The sequence below is a fragment of the Sturnira hondurensis genome, unplaced genomic scaffold (genome assembly GCF_014824575.4).
Source record: "Sturnira hondurensis isolate 20B ecotype Veracruz unplaced genomic scaffold, ASM1482457v3 Scaffold0013931, whole genome shotgun sequence".
NCBI lineage: Eukaryota > Metazoa > Chordata > Mammalia > Chiroptera > Phyllostomidae > Sturnira > Sturnira hondurensis.
The window spans coordinates 3,169,804-3,188,706 of NW_028086562.1; the positions used below are offsets into that span (position 1 = coordinate 3,169,804).

The 18,903-nt window shown below is 66.8% G+C and overlaps 1 protein-coding gene across 2 annotated transcripts in view; it reads right to left on the reverse strand.

Annotated features, from left to right (window-relative positions):
• The window catches only part of TP73 (tumor protein p73), a 44,767-nt gene that overhangs the window by 14,921 nt on the left and 10,943 nt on the right, over positions 1-18,903 (reverse strand). The window contains exons 1-2 of one of the 2 annotated variants that reach the window (XM_037062111.1): positions 14,863-15,081; positions 2,316-2,558 (exon numbers count right to left, since the gene is read on the reverse strand). In XM_037062111.1, coding sequence (XP_036918006.1) covers positions 2,316-2,558; positions 14,863-14,904 — 285 coding nt within the window. In that variant the 5' untranslated portion in view covers positions 14,905-15,081. Of the gene's footprint in view, positions 1-2,315; positions 2,559-14,862; positions 15,082-18,903 lie in introns of those variants that run through there. The other variant, XM_037062110.1, reaches the window with a different exon arrangement.

Consider the following 18,903-nt stretch of genomic DNA (forward strand, 5'->3'; position numbering starts at 1 on the left):
GGGGGCGCCAGGGCCCCGGCGGCTGCAGCACCCCCCTCAGCCCAGCTGCTGCAGCAGAGAAGCCTCCGAAGGCCCCGGCAGGGAGGGACGGTAGGGACCCCTTGCTCGGGAGTCTGGGTGGGGGTGCTGTGTGGAGGCAGAGCCCACACACACAGGTGAGCCTCCCCTGCCCCTGGTGTGGTTGGTGGGCTGCTCCCATTCTGAGCAGACCCCCCTACAAGGACACTTATGGCCAAGAGACCTGTGACCAAGCCATAAGCTCCGCAGCCCCACAGCTGGCGGTGGTGGCAGAGGCAACTGGGGGGGTGGCAGAGGGCTCCAGATGGCAGAAGCAGCCAGCAGAGAGGCAGGTCCTGTCCCTCCTGGGACTGGCTCAGGCCACCTGAGGCTTTTGGAGCCCCCGACATGCAGAGACCCCGCCGGCATCCTCAAGCAGAGGACAGGAAGGGAGCCAGGACCCCCAAAGTGCCTGCATCAGGCCCTGATGACAGAATTCAGTGTGGCAGGGACCATGACCCTTCTGCTTGCAGGGGAGAGAAAGGTTCAGGGAGAGACAAGTCTGAATGTGGAATCAGAGCGGTAGTGAGCCCGTCGTCACCAGAGGTGTGTAAGTGTCGGGATGCCATGGGGGCCTCCTGACCTGGCTACCCATCACCCAGCCAGACCTCAGAGTTGGGGTGTGAGGACCCGGACCCCACAGGCAACAGAGAGCTGAGACAACCCACCCGCAGGTCCGGCCCCGCTGGCCAAGGGGAAAAATGAAGACAACTCTCTGGCTTGATGGCACTGCACCCGACACCGTGTACTACCCGACCCATCTCCTTTAAGCCTGACTGTCACCCTCTGTAAGGAGTGAGGGAGTGGTCACTTACAGACGGGGAAGACCGGGGCCACCAGGGTCCCTGCCCCTCTCCTCCTTAACTCAGCCAGGGGCCAGCCCCTGAGGGAGAACACCGCCTGAGCAGGGACCAGAGGCAGCCACAGGGCCACCGTGGTCTGGCCCGGCCCCAGACTGACCCCCTGCAGAGCCTGACTCAGGGTACTTGTGGCTCCACCCCCTCCCATCTCCCCACCTCCCAGGAGCGTGGGAAAAACCTCAGCCCCGGCCAGCAGGGCAGTGGGTTCTTAAAGTGGTAGAGAACTGAGGTTACCTGCTCACTGCTCCCCTCGGGGCAGAACAGTCACCCTAAATGGACTCTCTTGCTCTGAGTCCTATATCCGGGTGGGGGTAAGTGTGGGCTGCCCCCTAGAGGCAGCGGTGCTGCCCCATGGGACCGCCAGCTGTCCTCAGGGTGGGAGCCATGGCGGGGCTCACTGTCCCACTCCCAGACTCCAAAAGGGGTCTCCTTTTGCAGGCAGGCAGGAGACCCAGAGGGTCTGGGGGCTGCCTCTCCCACCAACGCCCTGGGTGCCCTACCCTGGGAGGTGCACCGAGTCTCTCTGGAGGTCTCCGCGTCCCTGCGGCCTTCACACCGGCGGGTGTGGCTGGCAGTCCCCTCCTCCCCGAGCTTCAGTAGGTGCAGTGCGGCTCTGCGGTGAGGAACGCCAAGCCGCAGCCCAGCCCCGGGCTTCCCGTGCAAGCACCTCACCCACCATCCACACCCCTCCACGCGAACCACTTTCCCTCCCCGAGACTCAGGTTCCTTGGCTGTGAAATGGGACTGTGCCCAGATCCTGACCCTCAGCGGCCACAGGCCCAAGGGGCGCCACCCGAGTGGACATGAGCCCCACGGCCGGACCTCAGATCCTCAGAGCTGCGGCTCTCCCTGGCTCCCGTCTCACATCCGTGCTCGGAGGTGACAGCCAAGTGACCATGCAAGAGGGCCAAGCCCACTCCCACCAACCACCAGAAGATCATGGCCAGCCTCGCACCCCACCCGGGGGAGGCGGCCTCTGCGGACTGCGCCTCAGACGACTCCGGGCGGCAGAGCCGCACGCCACCTGCCCACCCAAGACGGCATTCAGACCAGAGCCCCCATCTGACCGCCGGAGTGCCAGCCTGGCAGTCTTGATGAGGACAGTCAGCCCCTGCCCTGTGGACCACACCGGAGAGCCACGTCCATCTCCTCTGGGGCCCCGCAGGAGGCTGGCCCACTCTGGCCACACGTCTGAGGGGTGGGCACGCACGGACTGCCCAGCCCGAGACACGCCTCCTGCCCGATGCTCCTCCCGGTGGGGCGGCCCGGGGCCAGGGGAGCCCAGTGTGGACAGCTGGACAGCCGGGCAGCTCGGCCTCGCTCGAGCCCAGGACGTGCCTGCCCCCTGTCCCGCGCCCCACAGGTGCCTGCCAGTGCAGGGGTGGGGCCCCGACTCACCGTCCAGGTGGCCGACTTGGCTGTGCTGGACTGCTGGAAGGTGACGTCGAAGTGGTGGGGACCGGGGTAGTCGGCGTTGGAGGGGATGACGGGGGCAGGTGACATGGCGTCGAAGGTGGAGCTGGGCTGCGCGTACGGGGAGTGAGTGGGCACGCTGGCCGCGTGCTCTGGGGTGTAGGGGCTGGCCGAGGCCGCCCGGCCGCTCATCTGGTCCATGGTGCTGCTCAGCAGATTGAACTGGGCCTGGCGGGGAAGTGGGAGGAGAGAGGGGAGACAGACCCACAGTCAGCCTGGAGAGGGGAGCCCGGCCCGATGGGGAGGTGTCCTGTTACAGGACAGCCTTAAAGGGCCAGCCGCTCCGTCATCCCAAACGTTTCGTCGGTGCCCCCCCACCCCGACAGGTCACTGCTTGTGCGGGGATGAGCTGACATATTCACCTCGCCCTCCCTCCGTCAGCCTTCCAGCGCCAGGGCTCCGGGGCTCCGGGCCCACACCTGGAGGCAGCTGCCCGCGGGCTGGCCCCCCGCACTGATGCCCCTTTTACTTTGGCCGGACTGTCTAGGGGCATCGCCTGCCAGGACAGCCTCCCCCAAAACAGCTCAGGCGGGGAGACCCCAGCCTGCGGGTCTGGGCAGTGGGAGCCACAGGGCTGGGGCAGAGGGTGCCCCCGCCCTCCTGCAGGGCAAATGCAGGGGCCGCCCAAGGCCCTGGGGGACCAGGTCTGGCTCCGAGGTCCACCCATGTTGGGTGGTGGGGCTGGGATGGGGGCCAATGGCCGGGCTCTATCGGCGGGCTGCCTCCTTCTGCAGCAGAGTGGCCTCCACTGTGGCTGCCGAGTGCTCAGTGGCCGTCCACACCCTCTGCCCACCCCGGACACTGGCACCAGTGCCCCCCCAGGCCACACACCAAAGGAAAAGGGGCTGTACTATGTGGCTGTGTCCCCTGGCTCACTCCAGGTGGGGTCCAGGGACCAGGGACAGATCAGACCGCACCTGGGGGGCCAGCAGGAAGACCCCACCCCCCACCCCGATCTGGAAGCTCCGGGCAGCGGCAGGTGTGTAGGGCAACACAGCGTGGCCGAGCAGGTGGCCACTGACCGAAGATGCTGACAGAGCTGCTCCTGGATGGCCCCCAGGTCCGAGTGGACTGTCTCTGCTGGCCTGGGGTCTGACTGATGAGGCAACTGAGGCAGTGACAGTGACAGTGGCCCTGGGGGACCACCGGGGGGACCAGCCACCCATGGGGTGGTGAGCAGGGACCTCGGGGCCCATGGAGATGGGGGGCTTTAGTCTGGCAGGCACAGGGACCGGGGTCCCCATCGGGGGGCAGAGCCAGACTGGGCAGCAAGAGCAGGCCCCGTCGCCCCGCACCCTCTTCGGAGAAGGTGGCGCTCTCCCTGCCTCCCCCAGATGCAGAGACAAAAGAGAGCCCCTCTGGGCCTCGCCCAGCCCGGACTCTGCCCTCTCTGCACCCCAGTCTTTCTCCATCCAAGGGGGACTGGGCTTCCTACCCTGAGCCCCCACACCTCAGCCCACCGAGGGCACACATCCCCGCGTGTCCCTGACAAGGTCCTCAGAGCCCACACCCACACCTGGCCTGGGGAGGGAGTTTTTCAGTGGGGACAATGGTCCGCCAGAGCACTCCCAGCCCAAAGGAAACGGGGGGTGCAGAGGGGGAGGCAGGTGCCAGGTGACCGGTTGCTCCCAAGGCCACGACCCCCCCGTGCCTCCTGGAGCCCAGGCAGGGGCTTCCCTCCAAGGACCCAGCTCCCGGGATGGCCCACTGCCTCCCAGCATGGATCTCGGTGCCGTAAACCCAGGGACCCGTCCACCAGTGGGAACAGGGGCCCTCACTCTGGCGGACCCCCTCACAGCCCTCCTGCCTTCCTGTGCCTTGGCCTGTAGAACCGGGCGGAGCACACACCAAGGGGCGAAGGGGCAAAGTACGGCGGGTTTTGATGGAACATCCTTCCCTCACCATGAAAACAAAACAAATAACCAGCGCAGGCTGAGGTCTGGGGACCCGCGGACGCTGTCCAGAGGGGGAAGCCGACCATAGCTCGGGCACTGCTCGGGCCCCTGGGGCCTGGGAGGGCAGGTCCGCAGAGCCAGGCACAGACGGCAGGTGGCTGTGGGCTGGGGGCTGCGGCTGACGGCCAAGGGGTGCAGGGTTTCCTTTGGGGGTGCTGAGATGCTCTGAAACGGACACCAGGCTGGGCACACAGATCCGGGAACAGACTGAAAACCCCGGAGTCTGTGCGTGAAATGGGCAAATTGTGTGCGAGACGCAAAACCAACGACTCAATGAAGCCGTTTTCCACGGAGCAGAGGATGGTCCTCCCTGTCCCAGCCTGGCCACTGTGACAGGGACCACACACCCCTCCCAGAAGATGCAGGCGGGGCCCCATGTCCCCCAGCCCCGGGTGGGGAGCCCCCTGCTTCTTTGGCCCTGCGGTTTCTGTCTGCCTGGCGGGACTGCGGGCCCCACGAGAACGCTGCTGGCACTGACTGTCCCCACACTGGGACCGTCCCCACACTGGGACCATCCCATCTGGCAGCCGCAGGCCGGCCACACAGACATGTTAAACGGGGCCAGTGTGAATGGAGCTATGGTGGGGGTGGGGGCGCCCCGATTCCAGGGCCTTGGTCCACAAAACGAACGTAAAATACAGGCTCCTGTTCACCATTTCATGCCGGTTACGTACTGAAACGAGCGTGGTTCGGAATAGATCAGGTCAATTCTTTCCACCTGTTTCTTTCCCCCCTTTTCAATGTGGCTACAGAACATGCAAACCCAGCCACGAGGCTCCGACTCCGTCTCCCCCGGGCAGGCTGGGCCGGGTCCCGGTGTCCGCAGGCCAGCGTGGATGGCAGCCCCCGCATTGTCGCCGTGGTTTGTGCCCTGTAGGAGGGTTCACAACATGCCTTACTCCCTACTGCGTGCCTGTGTGAGGGGCCTGCCGAGCCAGTGGTCCAGCCGGCGGAGGAAGGACTGAGTGAACGGTGAAGGTGAGTGTGAGCGCGCAGGACAGCTCGCCCCCATGAGGTCCCCCAGGGCCGAGGACCAGCTGTGTGCTGGCCCTGCCCCCACCCCAACAGGCCTGAGAGCCTGGCGGGTGCTGGGGTGGGGAAGGTGGGGGTCCCAGCCTGCCCACCACCTCCCCCTGGAGTCTGACTTCCCGCTGACAGCCCAGCCCCTGCTGGGTGAGGTCCTGGGCTGCCAGAGAGCTTCGGGTAGTCTTTGGGCATCCTGACCTCGGATGCACCCCCAATGCGGGATAGCCCAGTGGGGGGCTCCACGTCTGTCCGCCCCCGCCCGGCCCCCACCACTCTGTTCAGAAGAAGCCGGGAGGCAGCCTCGCAACAGCGCTGTTCAGATTTTAACTTGTCCACATTCTTTACCATCCGAGGTGGGTGCCAGGGAATTAGTCACTGTACCGAGAGGCGGATGGGATCCCTACGCCCAGCGGCCCCCGAAGTGGGAGGCAGCGGCTCCCCCCAGCTGGCAGGCCTGGTGAGACAGCCCAAAGCACCGTGCACAGTGCCCCCGACAGCAGCCCTGCAGCCCCTCCCCGTGGAGGGCTCCACTGTAGTGCTTTGCGGTCCCGGTGCCCAGAATCGAGCCTGGCACCGGCACCCTGAGGAGGTACCGTCCAGGGGGGACACCGCTCCCTCTGTGGGTCCTGCTTCCCAGGAGGTGGCACAGATCCCTGTCCTGTCTGTGTGGCCGGGGCTCCAGCCCAGTGGGGGGCCCACCGATTGGGGAGCGTGGAGGCCTATCCAGTCCACCCCTGCCCACAGGGAGCTCCCCACACTTCCTCCCTGGCGGCTGGGGGCTTTGATGCGCCCGCCCTGACTGGACCGCAGACTGAAGCTGGGCCGGACCTAGGGCAGAGGCTCGGCAGGGCCACAGGAGAGCCCTGGGTGGGGTGGGGGGTCCTGCAGAGCCAGGAGCCCCAGAAGCCCCGGGCAATACCCACTTGGCAGCAGGCAGGGAGCCAGGCAAAACCAGGACTTTTTCGGTTTGTTTTGTTTTCGGTAAGAACTCCTCAGAGAGCGGGCTAATTAGGACACGCCCGGCCCGCGGCGCCCACGTGTGCCTGCATGTGCGTGCAGGGCTCCTGCGCCCGACCCGAGGAGGGCCTGGAGCGGTCGGGGTGAGGAAGCCAGCGGGTGGCCTCCCCAGCAGGGTCCAGGGAGCGGACTTGCACCAGGCCTGCCTCTGAGGCCAGGTGGGGGGTGGGCAGCAGCCCTGGGAGGGGCCGGGCCGACAGGTCCTGCCAAGAGCAGGACGATGCCCCTGACTCCCCCCCGCTCCCACCAGGACCAGGGCCAGGCAGCCCCCACAAGGCGTCCCACCCAACCGCTCCTCCCCACACCTGCACCCGGTGGCCCCTGCGGGCTGGAAGAGTGACACCAGGTGGAGGCAAAGAGGGTCAGAACCGCCCCCCGTGTGGGCAGCCTGTGCACCGAGCTTATGCTCAGGGCACCCAGGCCTGTGCCCCGGGTCAGCGCTCCTCAGCCGATTCACAGGGCAGCCATATCTGCTGCCTGTCAGCCAAGGGCACTCACCGCTGTCTCCCCAGAGCAGCGTGCACGCACGTGTTCACACACAGGGCTGGATGCACGAAGGATGGGGCTGGAGGGAGGAGGCTGCTGGGTGCAGCCCGTGGGCAGAGGCCGGCCCCCACAGGGGTGTCTGGGCATCCCCCCTCCAGGAAGCGAGGGAGCTGGCCTCTGCCGAGGACGCTGCCCCAGGAGCAGCAGGGGCTGTGGGGGAGGACCAAGGGTGCCACCCTGGGGATCCATCCCGGCTCCCATCCCACGCCAACCCTGCAGCTGTGCCTTGCATTTGGGGTCTCCTGTGGGGACAAGAGGGCCCAGAAACACTGTAATCTGGGACTTTTCATCAGGAGGAGGGCCCCTTGCCCTGGAGACCCCCTGGATCCAGGAAACCCACCTTGCACGACGGACGCGTCTCGCCTCATCGCACAAAAGCCCAACTCGACGAGGGGCGCAGGTGAGGAATCTGAGGCCGGGCCAGAGTCTCCTCGGAGAGAAGCAGGTAGGAGACCTGGCCCCCGGGCAGGCATGCAGAGGACAGCCGCCGAGCAGCGAGCAGAGCACAGGGGTAGGAGAGCAGAGGCCAAGGGCCCTGGGACAGTCACTTCCCACCTGTCATGTTGCAGCCAGTATCTCACTGGACACTCAGAAACTCGGGGCTGAAGGAAACACTCCAAAACTCAAGTATACCCCAAAACTCAAATAGACCCTGAAAGTCATGAGGACCCACCATGCCCACGCCTGCTCTGGGCACCCCGGGGTCAGGCCACCTCCCTGTGAGGGTGGGGCACCCCCGCCCCCTCTCCTGCCCCATCCTCGCCACCAGTGAGCTCTCAGGAAGCAGCCTTCCTGCCCCCTAGGCTGGCCCTCCCACCGTGAGCTGCCTGACCCTCTATGAGTTCAGCTCCTTAAAATCTGCAGACCATCTCAAGTGATTTGGGGGTGTAGGTGGAAGATTCATTGTTTGACATCTGTGCACCAGCTCCCTCCAGATCACCTGCGTCCCCGCCTGCACAGCCACAGCCCTCGCTCCGAAGACACAGACTGAGAAAGTGAAGCCAGGCTCTGAGTGAGCCACGTCTGTTCGGGGCTGCACTCCAGAACCTGTTTTGCCACGAGGCCTGAGCAGGTCAAGCTGCCCACAAAGGTCAAGGTCCTTTGGGTCAAACCTCCCAGGCCACCTGCTCAGGGACTGGCCCAGGGGCCTTCGGTTGGGGCCGGGTGTGGCAGTCACAGGAACACTTGTCAATGAAATTTAACTTGACCTGGTTATGTCCCCAGAGGCACAGTTTCGGGCCTGCTCACCCAGTGGAGGGAACTTGAGGGGACAGAGCAGGGGCAGCCAGGGAACACGGGGCTCAGACACCAGCATGTCCCTGCCTCAAGGACACAGACGTTCTGCACCTTTGGGCAGTGAGAGCTGCCCCCCAGCCCCCATTTCCTGCCTCCCTTGGGCACTACAGGTCTGTTCCCCGGGGCTCTGGCTCATGCTGGTCCTTACTCACCTCCTCCCAGAAGCCTTCAGGCTCCCTCCACCTGTCTCCATGTCCCTGGGCTGCCGCCCCCGCCTCTCTAAGTGACGACTGTCACACCAAACCCCGTGGGCTCCTGCCCCTGCAGGGGCTTCTGTGAGGGTCCGGGAGTTACTCCGCTCAAGAGCTGAGGGCAGCGGGAGCACACCCCGGCAGAGCCTGTCTGTCCCGCCTGCTGCCGGCCCCCCCTTCCCTCCCCGCCCCACCCCAGGAGGGCGAGGGCCGTGTGGCCACCGCCAGGAGCCACGTCAGAGCCGGCTATCGAGGAAACAGGCGGGCTCTGGTTCCCCCTTTGTGGGGGGGGGTGGCCAGCTCACTCACCCTGCTCTCATTTGCATTCGACACCCACAGTATTCGTACTGTTCTTGCACGTGGTTAGTGTGTCAAACCTGCCACACACCTGCCCCAGCCAAGGGCCCTGGGGAACCCCTCCGAGCGGGTTCTCGGGCTTTGACTCCACGAGACCTTGACCTCTGGGGCACCTTGGCCTTTTGGGGGGCCACAAGCCCTCTGTGGGTCTTCCTGATGCTGGCTGGTGGCGGCATGCACTCTCCCTCACACACCCAGACAGGAGAAAGGGCCTCAGTCGGGACGGATGTGAGAAACCGACTCAAATGAGCAGCAAGGATCCTGTCCCATGGCCAGGGCAGGTGGCGGGCAACCGGCGTGGCCAGGGACCTAGGACAAGGCCTGGGATTCTGGGATTCCATCCTTCGGGGAAGGGGAGACGCATGCCCACGTGAGGAGAGAGAAAGTGGCCCCCAGCCCGGAGTCTGGGCACCATTTGGCTCAGGCATCTCTAAGGTCAGAGGTACGAGGTCCTGGCAAGCAGGTTTCTTTTCATCCAGGTCCTGTGACCCAGCAGGGGACACCCGCCTGGGCTCCTGCCAGTCCCCTCTCGCTTTGTGACCTCAGCCAGGCTCAGAGGAGCACACGGGACCCCCAGGACCCAGCACTCCACCCTTTCAGAGACCCCTGACAAAGCTGCAGAGTAGACCGAGGGCACCCAAAGCCAAGCCAAAGAGGCCCAAACGCGGCCCCAGGCAAAACCCACCCTGACCCTCCCAGGGACCCACCAGCTGCCACAGGCTCCTCCCCTCTCTCCGTCCCTCCTAACCCCCTTGGGTCCTGGCGCCAGGCCCCCTGCAGACCCGTCTGCCCTGTCCCCTGCTCCACCAGCTTGCAGCATCTATGTGTGTCCAGTGCTGCTTGAGGGCCTTGCCGATGCGCCCCCATTACAGCCCCGAGGGACAGTCTCCACAGACAGTCTTCTTGGCTCCCGTCCTAGGCCAGCCTCTGTGCTCTCCGCACCTGGGCCGCCACTGCAGACCCAGCCGAGGCCTCCCCCAGCTCGGCTCTCCACATGTCCCTTGCTGCCTGGCCTTGCCACCCTGGCCCCTTCTCACTCCCTCCACTGGACTCGACCCCCGGCCTCCCTCCAGGCCCCGCTAGAGCTGGGAAGCCTCCTCCAGCAGCCAGACCTGACTGGCCCCTCTGGGCTGGGCTGGGGGCTGGGGCCGAGCCCATGCTGCAAGGCGCAGGCCAGAAGATGGGTGTTCGAGCCCCCGCTCCACTGCGGCCTGGCCATGTGGTCCCCTTCTCTGTGGGAACCAGGGTGAACAGCTTCGGCCATTGCTTCCGCTCGGGATCAGAGTGTGGATCTGAATGGGGGCGCTGAGGGCAAGGGCCTCCATGGCGCCTGGCACAGAGGGTGCCCTGGAAGCCAAGATGCCCCTCCACAGACTTCCCCTCCTCCTGCTAGGTGCTCAGGTGGGGACTCCTGGGGTGAGGCCCCAGCCCAGCACCCCCCACTCCCAGCATGGACCCCAGGTGTTCCCCGTCACCCACTCCCCGTGCTCGGGCAGGAGCTCTGAGTGGCGCAGACACACGCCTGTCGCATCCCCTTGTCGGGCATTGCATGTTGTGTGGCGGAAACCAGGGTCTGATCTTGAGGGGTCCTCCTGGCGCCTCTCGGGGAGGGTCAGCCAGGGTCTCCCCCGTGTGTCTGCCTGACCCCCAGCCCCCCATGTGCCCAGGAGAACACTGAGACCAGACGCTTTCCAGACGGAGAGCATGACTTCGAACTCCCAGATCCCCTCCCGCAGGCATGCCTGGGCTTGGGTCCGGCCTCACCCAGAGGCAAGTGACTGACACGCCGTCTGGCTTCGGCTGGGAGCTAACCCGTCCCGCTCGGAGCGAGACCTCCGTCCGCGGGTGTCCCCACAACGTCTCCGAGCCTGTGATTAAACGGATGGAAATGCTGACAAGACCCTACATGTGCCGGGGAAAGACTCCCGCTCCGCCGGAGAGTGTGCGCACACGCTCTCCCCTCCCACCCGAGGCTGAGGCAGGCCTCGCCCAAGCCCATGCCAGGACCATGTGGAACTTTCCACACCGCACCCCGGAGAGACGCGCCCCCAGAAGCCCGGGCCCCCCCAGTCGTGCGCCTGCAGGGCAGGAACAGCCAGACGGCAGCTGCTCTGCCCACCTGTGCCTACAGGTGGCGCTGCTGAGACGCGAGGCCCCAGGGCATCCAGGGTCCGGGTGGAGCCTCCTGGGGGTACCCGTGGCCGGGGGATGCACAGCTGTTCCTGAGCCACCGGGAAAAGGGCCCAGGCCAGAGCCTGCCTCTCGGCGCAGAGGAATGAAGGCAGGCGCTCCGGGTCGGGCCGTGGGAGAGGGCCCGGCTTGCAGAGCACCGCGGGGCGCGGGTGCCGACTCCCACTCCCCATGAGCACTGCTCATGCGCAGCCAGCCTTTCCATCCCTACGTGCAACCCGGGCGTCACCCTGACGTCCTTCATCTGTCCATCCTTCCCTCGTCCATCAGCCTGTCCATCCTGCCGATGCGACTTGGGACACCGAGGGGTCTGGCGGTCTGGGTGGTGCCCTGCTCTCTGGGCGACAGTGAGAGTGGGCGGCTGGAGGGAGGCTTTGGATGCTGACCAGTGGATATAGGGCGGGTGAGGGGGAGGCGGGCGTCACTGGCAGCCACTGCTGATGGCCCTCTGCGAAGGGGACCACGGAGCCGGGACCCAAAGAGCAGCTCAGAGAGCCAGGGGCGGGACCTGTGGGCGGAAGCAGCGAGGGCAGGAGCTGGAGGGGTGGCCCTGCACTTAACGGGCCCTGAGTCCCTGCTTTGCTCATTTTCTCCCCAATTCGGGGCTCTGGGGTGGACAGACAGGCTGCCCCTGCCAGCCCTCCCACCTGGCAGATGAAGCCCAAGCCTCCCTGCGCATCTCTCCAAGACCACAAGCCAGCAGTCTCCAGGGGGCGGGGCAGGGGCTTCAGATCTGGTTGAAGACAAGGCAACGGGCACCCAGGGCAGTGGGCTTTCAGGACGGCAGCAGACACCCACCCTAGGGGAGACATGCCACCACCATGGGTGCCTGTGAAGGCTCCAGGCTGGAGGGCCTGTGGTCAGAGGGAGAGGGCTGAGGGGCAGGGTCTGCGCAGGACCCTGGCAGAGGGTCAACCCCGCCCCACTGGAGCAGGCCAGGGCAGCTGAGGGGGAGGCACGGCTCCTGCAAGGCCCCCTGGGGCTGGCCCCCGTGGCACAAGGGTGGGGACAGGATGCCCTGTGCCTGTGTCCACTCCTCAGCCCAGCACCCCTGGGTCATCCCCAGCCCAGCGCTGTCCAGTCCTGTCCTTGGACTCCTGCAGGGTCCCAAGGGCCCCGTGCCTTTTCTGTCCTCCACGTGTCCCACCTCTCAGCAGCGCCCTCCCAGCCAGCCCTTCCCCATCCCCTGCCCCACCCCCGCCCTCCCCAGGCAGCCCCGCCTGCCCCTCTCCTGGTCTCTCAGCATGTCTCCCTCTGCTCGGGGAGCCCCCGCGGGACCCAGGCCTGCTGCTCTCCTCTGGTCTCTCTCTGAGCAGCCCCCACCCCCAGATCAGGCAGTAAACAGCACCCATGCATGCCGGACTCCCCCCTGGTCTCCTCCACCCAGCCNTGTCCAGTCCTGTCCTTGGACTCCTGCAGGGTCCCAAGGGCCCCGTGCCTTTTCTGTCCTCCACGTGCCCCACCTCTCAGCAGCGCCCTCCCAGCCAGCCCTTCCCCATCCCCTGCCCCACCCCCGCCCTCCCCAGGCAGCCCCGCCTGCCCCTCTCCTGGTCTCTCAGCATGTCTCCCTCTGCTTGGGGAGCCCCCGCGGGACCCAGGCCTGCTGCTCTCCTCTGGTCTCTCTCTGAGCAGCCCCCACCCCCAGATCAGGCAGTAAACAGCACCCATGCATGCCAGGACTCCCCCCTGGTCTCCTCCACCCAGCCCTCCTGCCCCGCACACCCCTGCTGCCCAGCCAGTGGGGCCCCGACTCCTCCCCTCCCTACAAGGCTCAAGACAAGAAACCCCGATGTTTTCCAACCCCTCTCCACCCTCAATCTGCGCGTCACCTCCAAACCCCCTCCTTGCTCTGACCGCAGCCCACCCCCTGCCCACTTTGCTGTGCCGGCGGCAGCTCCGGACCTCCCCTCCCCCTTCCTCCCTGCCCGCAGTGCTTCACCACCCCTGTGACGGCTGACCCTGAACGCTCACTTTTCAAAACGACGGACACTCCCCCTGCAGGGACCCATCTGAATAAATGTCAACTCCCTTCACCCAACCACTTAGGTCAAAACCTCGGTCACCCTCACCCTCAGGAAATGAGCTCAGGTCCCCAGGACGCAAGCCACACTGGGCCCCAGGGGCCACCTACAGGCTGCAGTCCCTCACCCTCACACCCAGCCCCCGGCAAAGCACCCAGTACAACGATGACGGCTCTCGGAGCCTCTGCTCCCATCAGGTCCGGGGTGTGGCTCCCGGCCTCCGCCCTGCCCCCTCGTGGCCAGCTCTCAGCACTGCAGCAGAGGGCTCCTAACCGTAAATCCTGGCCCTCCTCCCTCTGGAGGCTCTGGATGCAGCAGGCGCTCGGGGAAATAGTCCCCGGCTTTCCTACCGGGAGCCCTGTAAGCCCTGTCTGGGCGCAGAGGGTGGCCCGCGGAGGGCGCTGCACGGGAGCAAAGCACTGTGCCCCCCGCCTCCCCTGGGCTGCTCCAGCACAAGCGGACACGAACGCGGGGCAAGCACCTTGCAGCTCCGCGCTGCCTTCCCGTCAGCCGGCCCCACGGGCTCTCCAAGGCAGCAAGGGGGACAGACAATTATCTCAAGTCCAACCTGCTTCTCTATTTGGGGCTTAAGGTGTTGGGGGCCCATGCCACTGCCTCTCTGGGACAGGTCCGCACTCTGGGACAGAAACAGGACAGGAGGGTATCTGAGCCCCTCAGTCCAGCCTGGCCCAGGCCCCCCCCCACCCACACACCCCCGCCCCCACCCAGGGTTCCCCAGACACTTGCAGGGGGAATGAATGAGCACAGCAAAGCTGAAGCTGCCCTACAGGGCAGCCTCACGCCATCGCGCGTCCCCAGCACAGGCGGCGGTGGCAGGGTGGACTCCAGCGGCGTTCTGCCACCCGCGGCTCCCGCAGGAGGTGATGCGCCAAGGCCCAGAGCCCCGGTTCCTACCTCCCACTCCGGCCCCAAGAGGCACCTCGAGGCCGCCTGGGCAGCCTGGCCTGGCTCACACTGTGACGCCCACTTCACTGTGTGCAGGGGGAAGGTTACCCCAGAGAATCCCGTGTCCCCAGGGCCTTGGTGCGAATGGCCCCCCTCTGTCTGCCTCCCTGGCGGGGAAACTGCCCCGGTTAAGCTGATCCCCGCCCTCCACCTGCTCAGTTAGCAGCCAGGTGCCTGCCTGGCCCTGGGGACCCGACAGGTCTAGAAATGGGCTCAGGTCCCCAGGGCTCCAGCCACATCGGGCCCCAGGGGCCACCTGCTAGCTGCAGTCCCTTCCCTTTCCTCTGTCGGGCCGGCTGTTCCTCCGAGAGGCCAGCTGGCTGCAGGTCCTCGACCCGGAGCTTGGACCTCCACCTCGCCAGCCCTCGGCCAGAGAGGTGCCCTCCTGCCTCGGCGATTAAATGAGCAGATTCCCTGGTGAGGATGCCCGTGGCTGGGGATAGGCGTGGCCGCCTCTGGCCCAAGCCCCAAGGAGAAGATGAGCTCCAGGGCTCCAGGGGATGGCCAGGCAGGGCAGCTCTTGGACCCTAAGCCTGGGACAGGGCTCCCACACCAAGCCGAGCAGGGCTGGAAACTACGCCAAGAAGCGGCTGCCGGGCTGCCGGGCTCCGACCAGACCCCTCCTCTCCCCAGAGGCTGGTCCTGCTCAGCCTGTGGGGCCCCGGGCCCCAGGGCACCGCAGGAAGGGCAGGCATCTGCCTCCACGCCCAGCACCTGCCCTGCCCCTCAGTGCCTCCTGCCAGCCTCTGCACACCCTGGAGGGCGGCGCCCCAGCCCTCAGCAGGTGCCCAACCAGAGCTACAGCAGGAGAATGCCCCGCTGAGCCCTCCACCGTGGTGGAAGCCCCCTGAGAAGGATGGAGACGAGGTCTCCGTGCAGAGCTGTGGGGTAAGGGCGGCGCACCTACCGTGACCAGCTGCTGCTGCACAGAGTCACTGACGTAGAGCATGGTGGGCGCCAGGGGGACCACACGCGCGGGGGGGCTGGCGTGCGGCTGGACGAGGCATGGGTCTGGGCGGCCGGCGGGCCAGGGGCAGAGTGGCGGTCGCCTGGTGGGCCGGGCCTGGCACAGAGGCTCCGAGGCTAGGGGGGCAGGAGCCCAGGGTGCGGGGCCGGCGGGCAGTGCGTGGGCATCCTCCCTCTCTCCGCTCCCCGAGTCCTGTCAACTCGCTGCATCCAACAACAAAACGAGCGCCCACCCCCGCTCCTCATGACTATTCATCAGGGCCCAGGCAGGCCCCGGCTTGCCCACTGCCACACTGGACCGCACCACGGAGGCGGCCCGGAGGGGGCGCCGGCCGGGCGGGGGCCAGCTCCGTAAGGAAGCCACGCCCGCTCCCCCTGAGGCGCCACCCACGGGAGGCCCTGAGGGCCACGGCCTCCATGTCGAGCAAGGTGGCCAGCGTGGCCCCGAAACCTCAGGAGGCGAGGCCGGCCCCCCCAAAGTAAAGGCATGTGCCAAGGCCCTGGCGCCCTGGGCGGAGCCATCTCCCGCCTACCCAGGGAACTGGTGGTGCGCCGGGGTACCGCTGAAGGCCGAACACAGAGGAGNAGGAAGCCACGCCCGCTCCCCCTGAGGCGCCACCCACGGGAGGCCCTGAGGGCCACGGCCTCCATGCCGAGCAAGGTGGCCAGCGTGGCCCCGAAACCTCAGGAGGCAAGGCCGGGCCCCCCCAAAGTAAAGGCATGTGCCAAGGCCCTGGCGCCCTGGGCGGAGCCATCTCCCGCCTACCCAGGGAACTGGTGGTGCGCCGGGGGTACCGCTGAAGGCCCAACACAGAGGAGAGACACTGGAGGAGACCATGCGCCCCTCCCAGCACCCCAAGGGAGCCTGGCGAAGGCGCGAGCGGCTGGCGCTACCCGGGCAGCAGACTGAGCAAGAGAACCCAGAGCCTATGCACTTCAGGCTGCCCGCTGCCGCTGGCCTCGTTCCTGTTGCTTTGAAACAGAGGGAAGTGGTGCAGCAGGAGGACCCCTGGGGCCCAAGTCAGTGAGCTGACCATGAGACCCTGAGCGCAGACAGGGGGTCCCACTGTGGTGGTCCGCCTAGCAGGGGCTTCAAGATGGTCACGGCCACGCCCCTCCTGGAGAGTCTGTTTCCACTGTGATGAACCGTCTCCAGCACAAGGTTGCCCCTGGTGCAGGGGCTTCGCCGGGGTCCTCCAGGGCATCTATTAGGCACCAGCAGTGACAGGGAGGTGGACGGCCACCCTCAGCTTTCCAAGCCCCCAAGCACAGCCACTTCTGCCCTCAGCCTCGATGCCCACTCCCCGCCACCCCACAACAAGAGCTTCAAAGCCTGCGGGCTGCCAGAAACACAGACGGACACCCTCGTCCCCAGGCCTGTTGTCCCCAAGTCCCTGACCACCTGTCGTTTCCCGGGAGCTGGGAGGGGCCGCTCCTCCGTCTGGGCTGACGGGAGAGAGAACTGGGCATGGGACGAGTCCCCCAGGCACTGGCCCCACCATCGCTGCAGTGACTCTGAGTGGCCACTGCTGTAGGCTCGCAGCACACAGGTCTCTGCAGACACCCCAGGGAAAGGGAGGGCTGTGGGGTGGGGGCCCAGGTAGGCACGTGGGGACTCCCGGATGCTCCAAGGGCAAGGCCCAGGGCGGGGGCCCCTCATGCCACCCGGGGCAGGCCTGTCCTTCACTGAGCTTCCTGTGGGGTGGGGCGGGGCAGACGGGCAGGGGGGACGTGGAGCCAGGTCCAAGAGTGGGGGCAGGGCCCCGGGTCCAAGTCCCACGCCCTGGAGGGCGATGCGCAATCCGGGGCAAACTCCCGGGCCCCTGAGAGCTGCTGCCACTCCTGCCAGGAGCATGTGGTTGGGAAGGAGCCCGCCCGGCCCCTCTTCCCTTCAAGAGCAGCAGAAGGAGGAAGCCTAAGGAAGAAGAGTTCGGGGCGAAAGACACCAGGAGTGGACACGGGGGCCCAGGGGGCCCAGGGGAGGCCCAGGGGAGGGGTCGATCCCAGGGCGGCCTCCAGGACTCTGCCCAGCTGCCGGCCCTGCTCGCCCCGCCCCTGCTGCCAGGGGCTATGAGGGGAGGACAGCACCTGTGATTGGGCCACAAGCCGGTCAACTTGGTGGGCCTGCCCTAATCAGGTGGGCCCCTCAAAGGGGCCAGGCGACGTCCCCCTAATGGCCTCACGGGAGGAACGGCCAGGCTGTGAAGGGCCCTCATGGCCTGGGATGGCAGGTGACCTCTAGTAGCGGAGAATGGTGGTCCTCAGCCCACAGCAGCGGGAAACAGGGACCTCCTTTCCACGGCCGCCGGGGACTGAACTCTCCATCAGCCAGCCTGGCAGAGGTCAGCCAGCCTCGCAGGAGACGGTAGTCCTCTTGGATGACACCGAGGGAACCCAGGACGGGGTCTCTGATGAGCGAGGCTGTGAGACAACCAATGGGTGCTTTCATATGGCGCTTTCTTACGCAGCAACAGCTGACTCACACACCAGGACCGTGAGGAGTCAGACCAGGAGCCAGGGCCCCGTGGGGTGGCCTGGGCCTCTGCCTGGGCTCTGAGGCTCAAGCCTGCCAGGGACAGGGGACAAGGCTGGGCCCCGGGTGAGCCGGCCGCACCGGAGCTCTGGACTGGCGGCTGCCGGGAGGGAGGTGGTGTCAGGCCGGAAAGGCCTCCTCCCTGCAGCCCTGGTGAGAGCAGAGGGGCCACAGCCACCTGCACAGCGGAGGGGACAGTGCTGGGTCCCTGGGGCCTGAGTGCCAGCACTGTCCCCACAGTGAGCCTGGGCCACCTGGGACCCCAGGGTCACCAAGCACACGTGTCCAGCGCCACCAGGGCAGCACCACCTCCTGTGCATTTCTCCTGGCCCCCTGGGGACGGTGATGGGGGAGCCGGGGCTGTTCCCAGGGACTGGCCTCCTCCCAGCTGCTCCTCCAGCTCACCTCCCACTGCCCTCGTCCGTCACCCACGGCTTTCCTCCTTTCTCACTGGGGATCCCCCGTGTGCCGCCTCCTCCACACTCACAGTAGCCTCTTGACCACCCACAGACAGGCGGCTCTGTGGTGTGGTGGCCGGCGGGGGCTCTGCTCCGTGAAGCCCAGAGACCCTTTCTGCAAGGCCTGTCCAACGAAGGGCTCACTGCCGGGGCGGCGGAGGTGCCTGGGTCGGACCGCGGAGAGCAGGGCCCACACCAGCCCCCAGCCCCACCCCCGCCCTCCCTCGGACCACAGACCCTCCTTGAGCACGAACACCTTTCCGTTCCTCTGCGCCCCTGTCTCCTGCCTGGGGGCTGGCCCAGAAAGGCCCCTCCCCAGCCAGGAAGGTTGCCCTGGGGGGCCGCAGGCGTCTCTGAGCTCCTCATCTGCTGCCCTGCGTAGTAGCAGCTTGCCGTTAGCACCTGAGGAGGGGTGGTGGGCGGCCCCTGCTGGCTGCAGCCCTGCCCCTAAGTGGCCCACCTGCCCACACCAGCTGTCACCAGAGAAAGGCGCCAGGAGAGGCGGGAAGGAGCCCGGGGACGGCGGGGACTCTGGAGGAGTGGGGGGAGGGAGAGAAGGACGCCCTGAGCTCAGCCTCCACTGGAAGGCCGGGGCGGAGCCTCGCCCAACACCTGCGGCCCGCACCCTGAGTGCTCTGGAGCCGGGAGGGAGCCTGCGGCTCCCAGCAGAGCAGGGTGCTGACCCAAGGCCCCTAGACCAGTGAAGGCACCACCCCAGAGGACCAGTGTCCCCACCCCTGGACTGTGCCTGCCCGAGCCCCTCCCAGGCCCCTGGGTGCAGCAGGCAGAGTCCCTGAGGCATTGCTGCCAGCGGCCCACGCCGGGCGAGTCTCTGAGTTGGCGTGGGGGGGCCACCCAAGGGGCCGAGAGTGGTGAGCTCACAACGTTCCTACAATGGGCAGGGCAGGGGCAGCGTGGTTCCCCCCACCTCTGTGACCGACTCTGCACGCAGTGTGGCTGCCTGGTGGGTGTGTTCCCCTGCTGTTCCCAG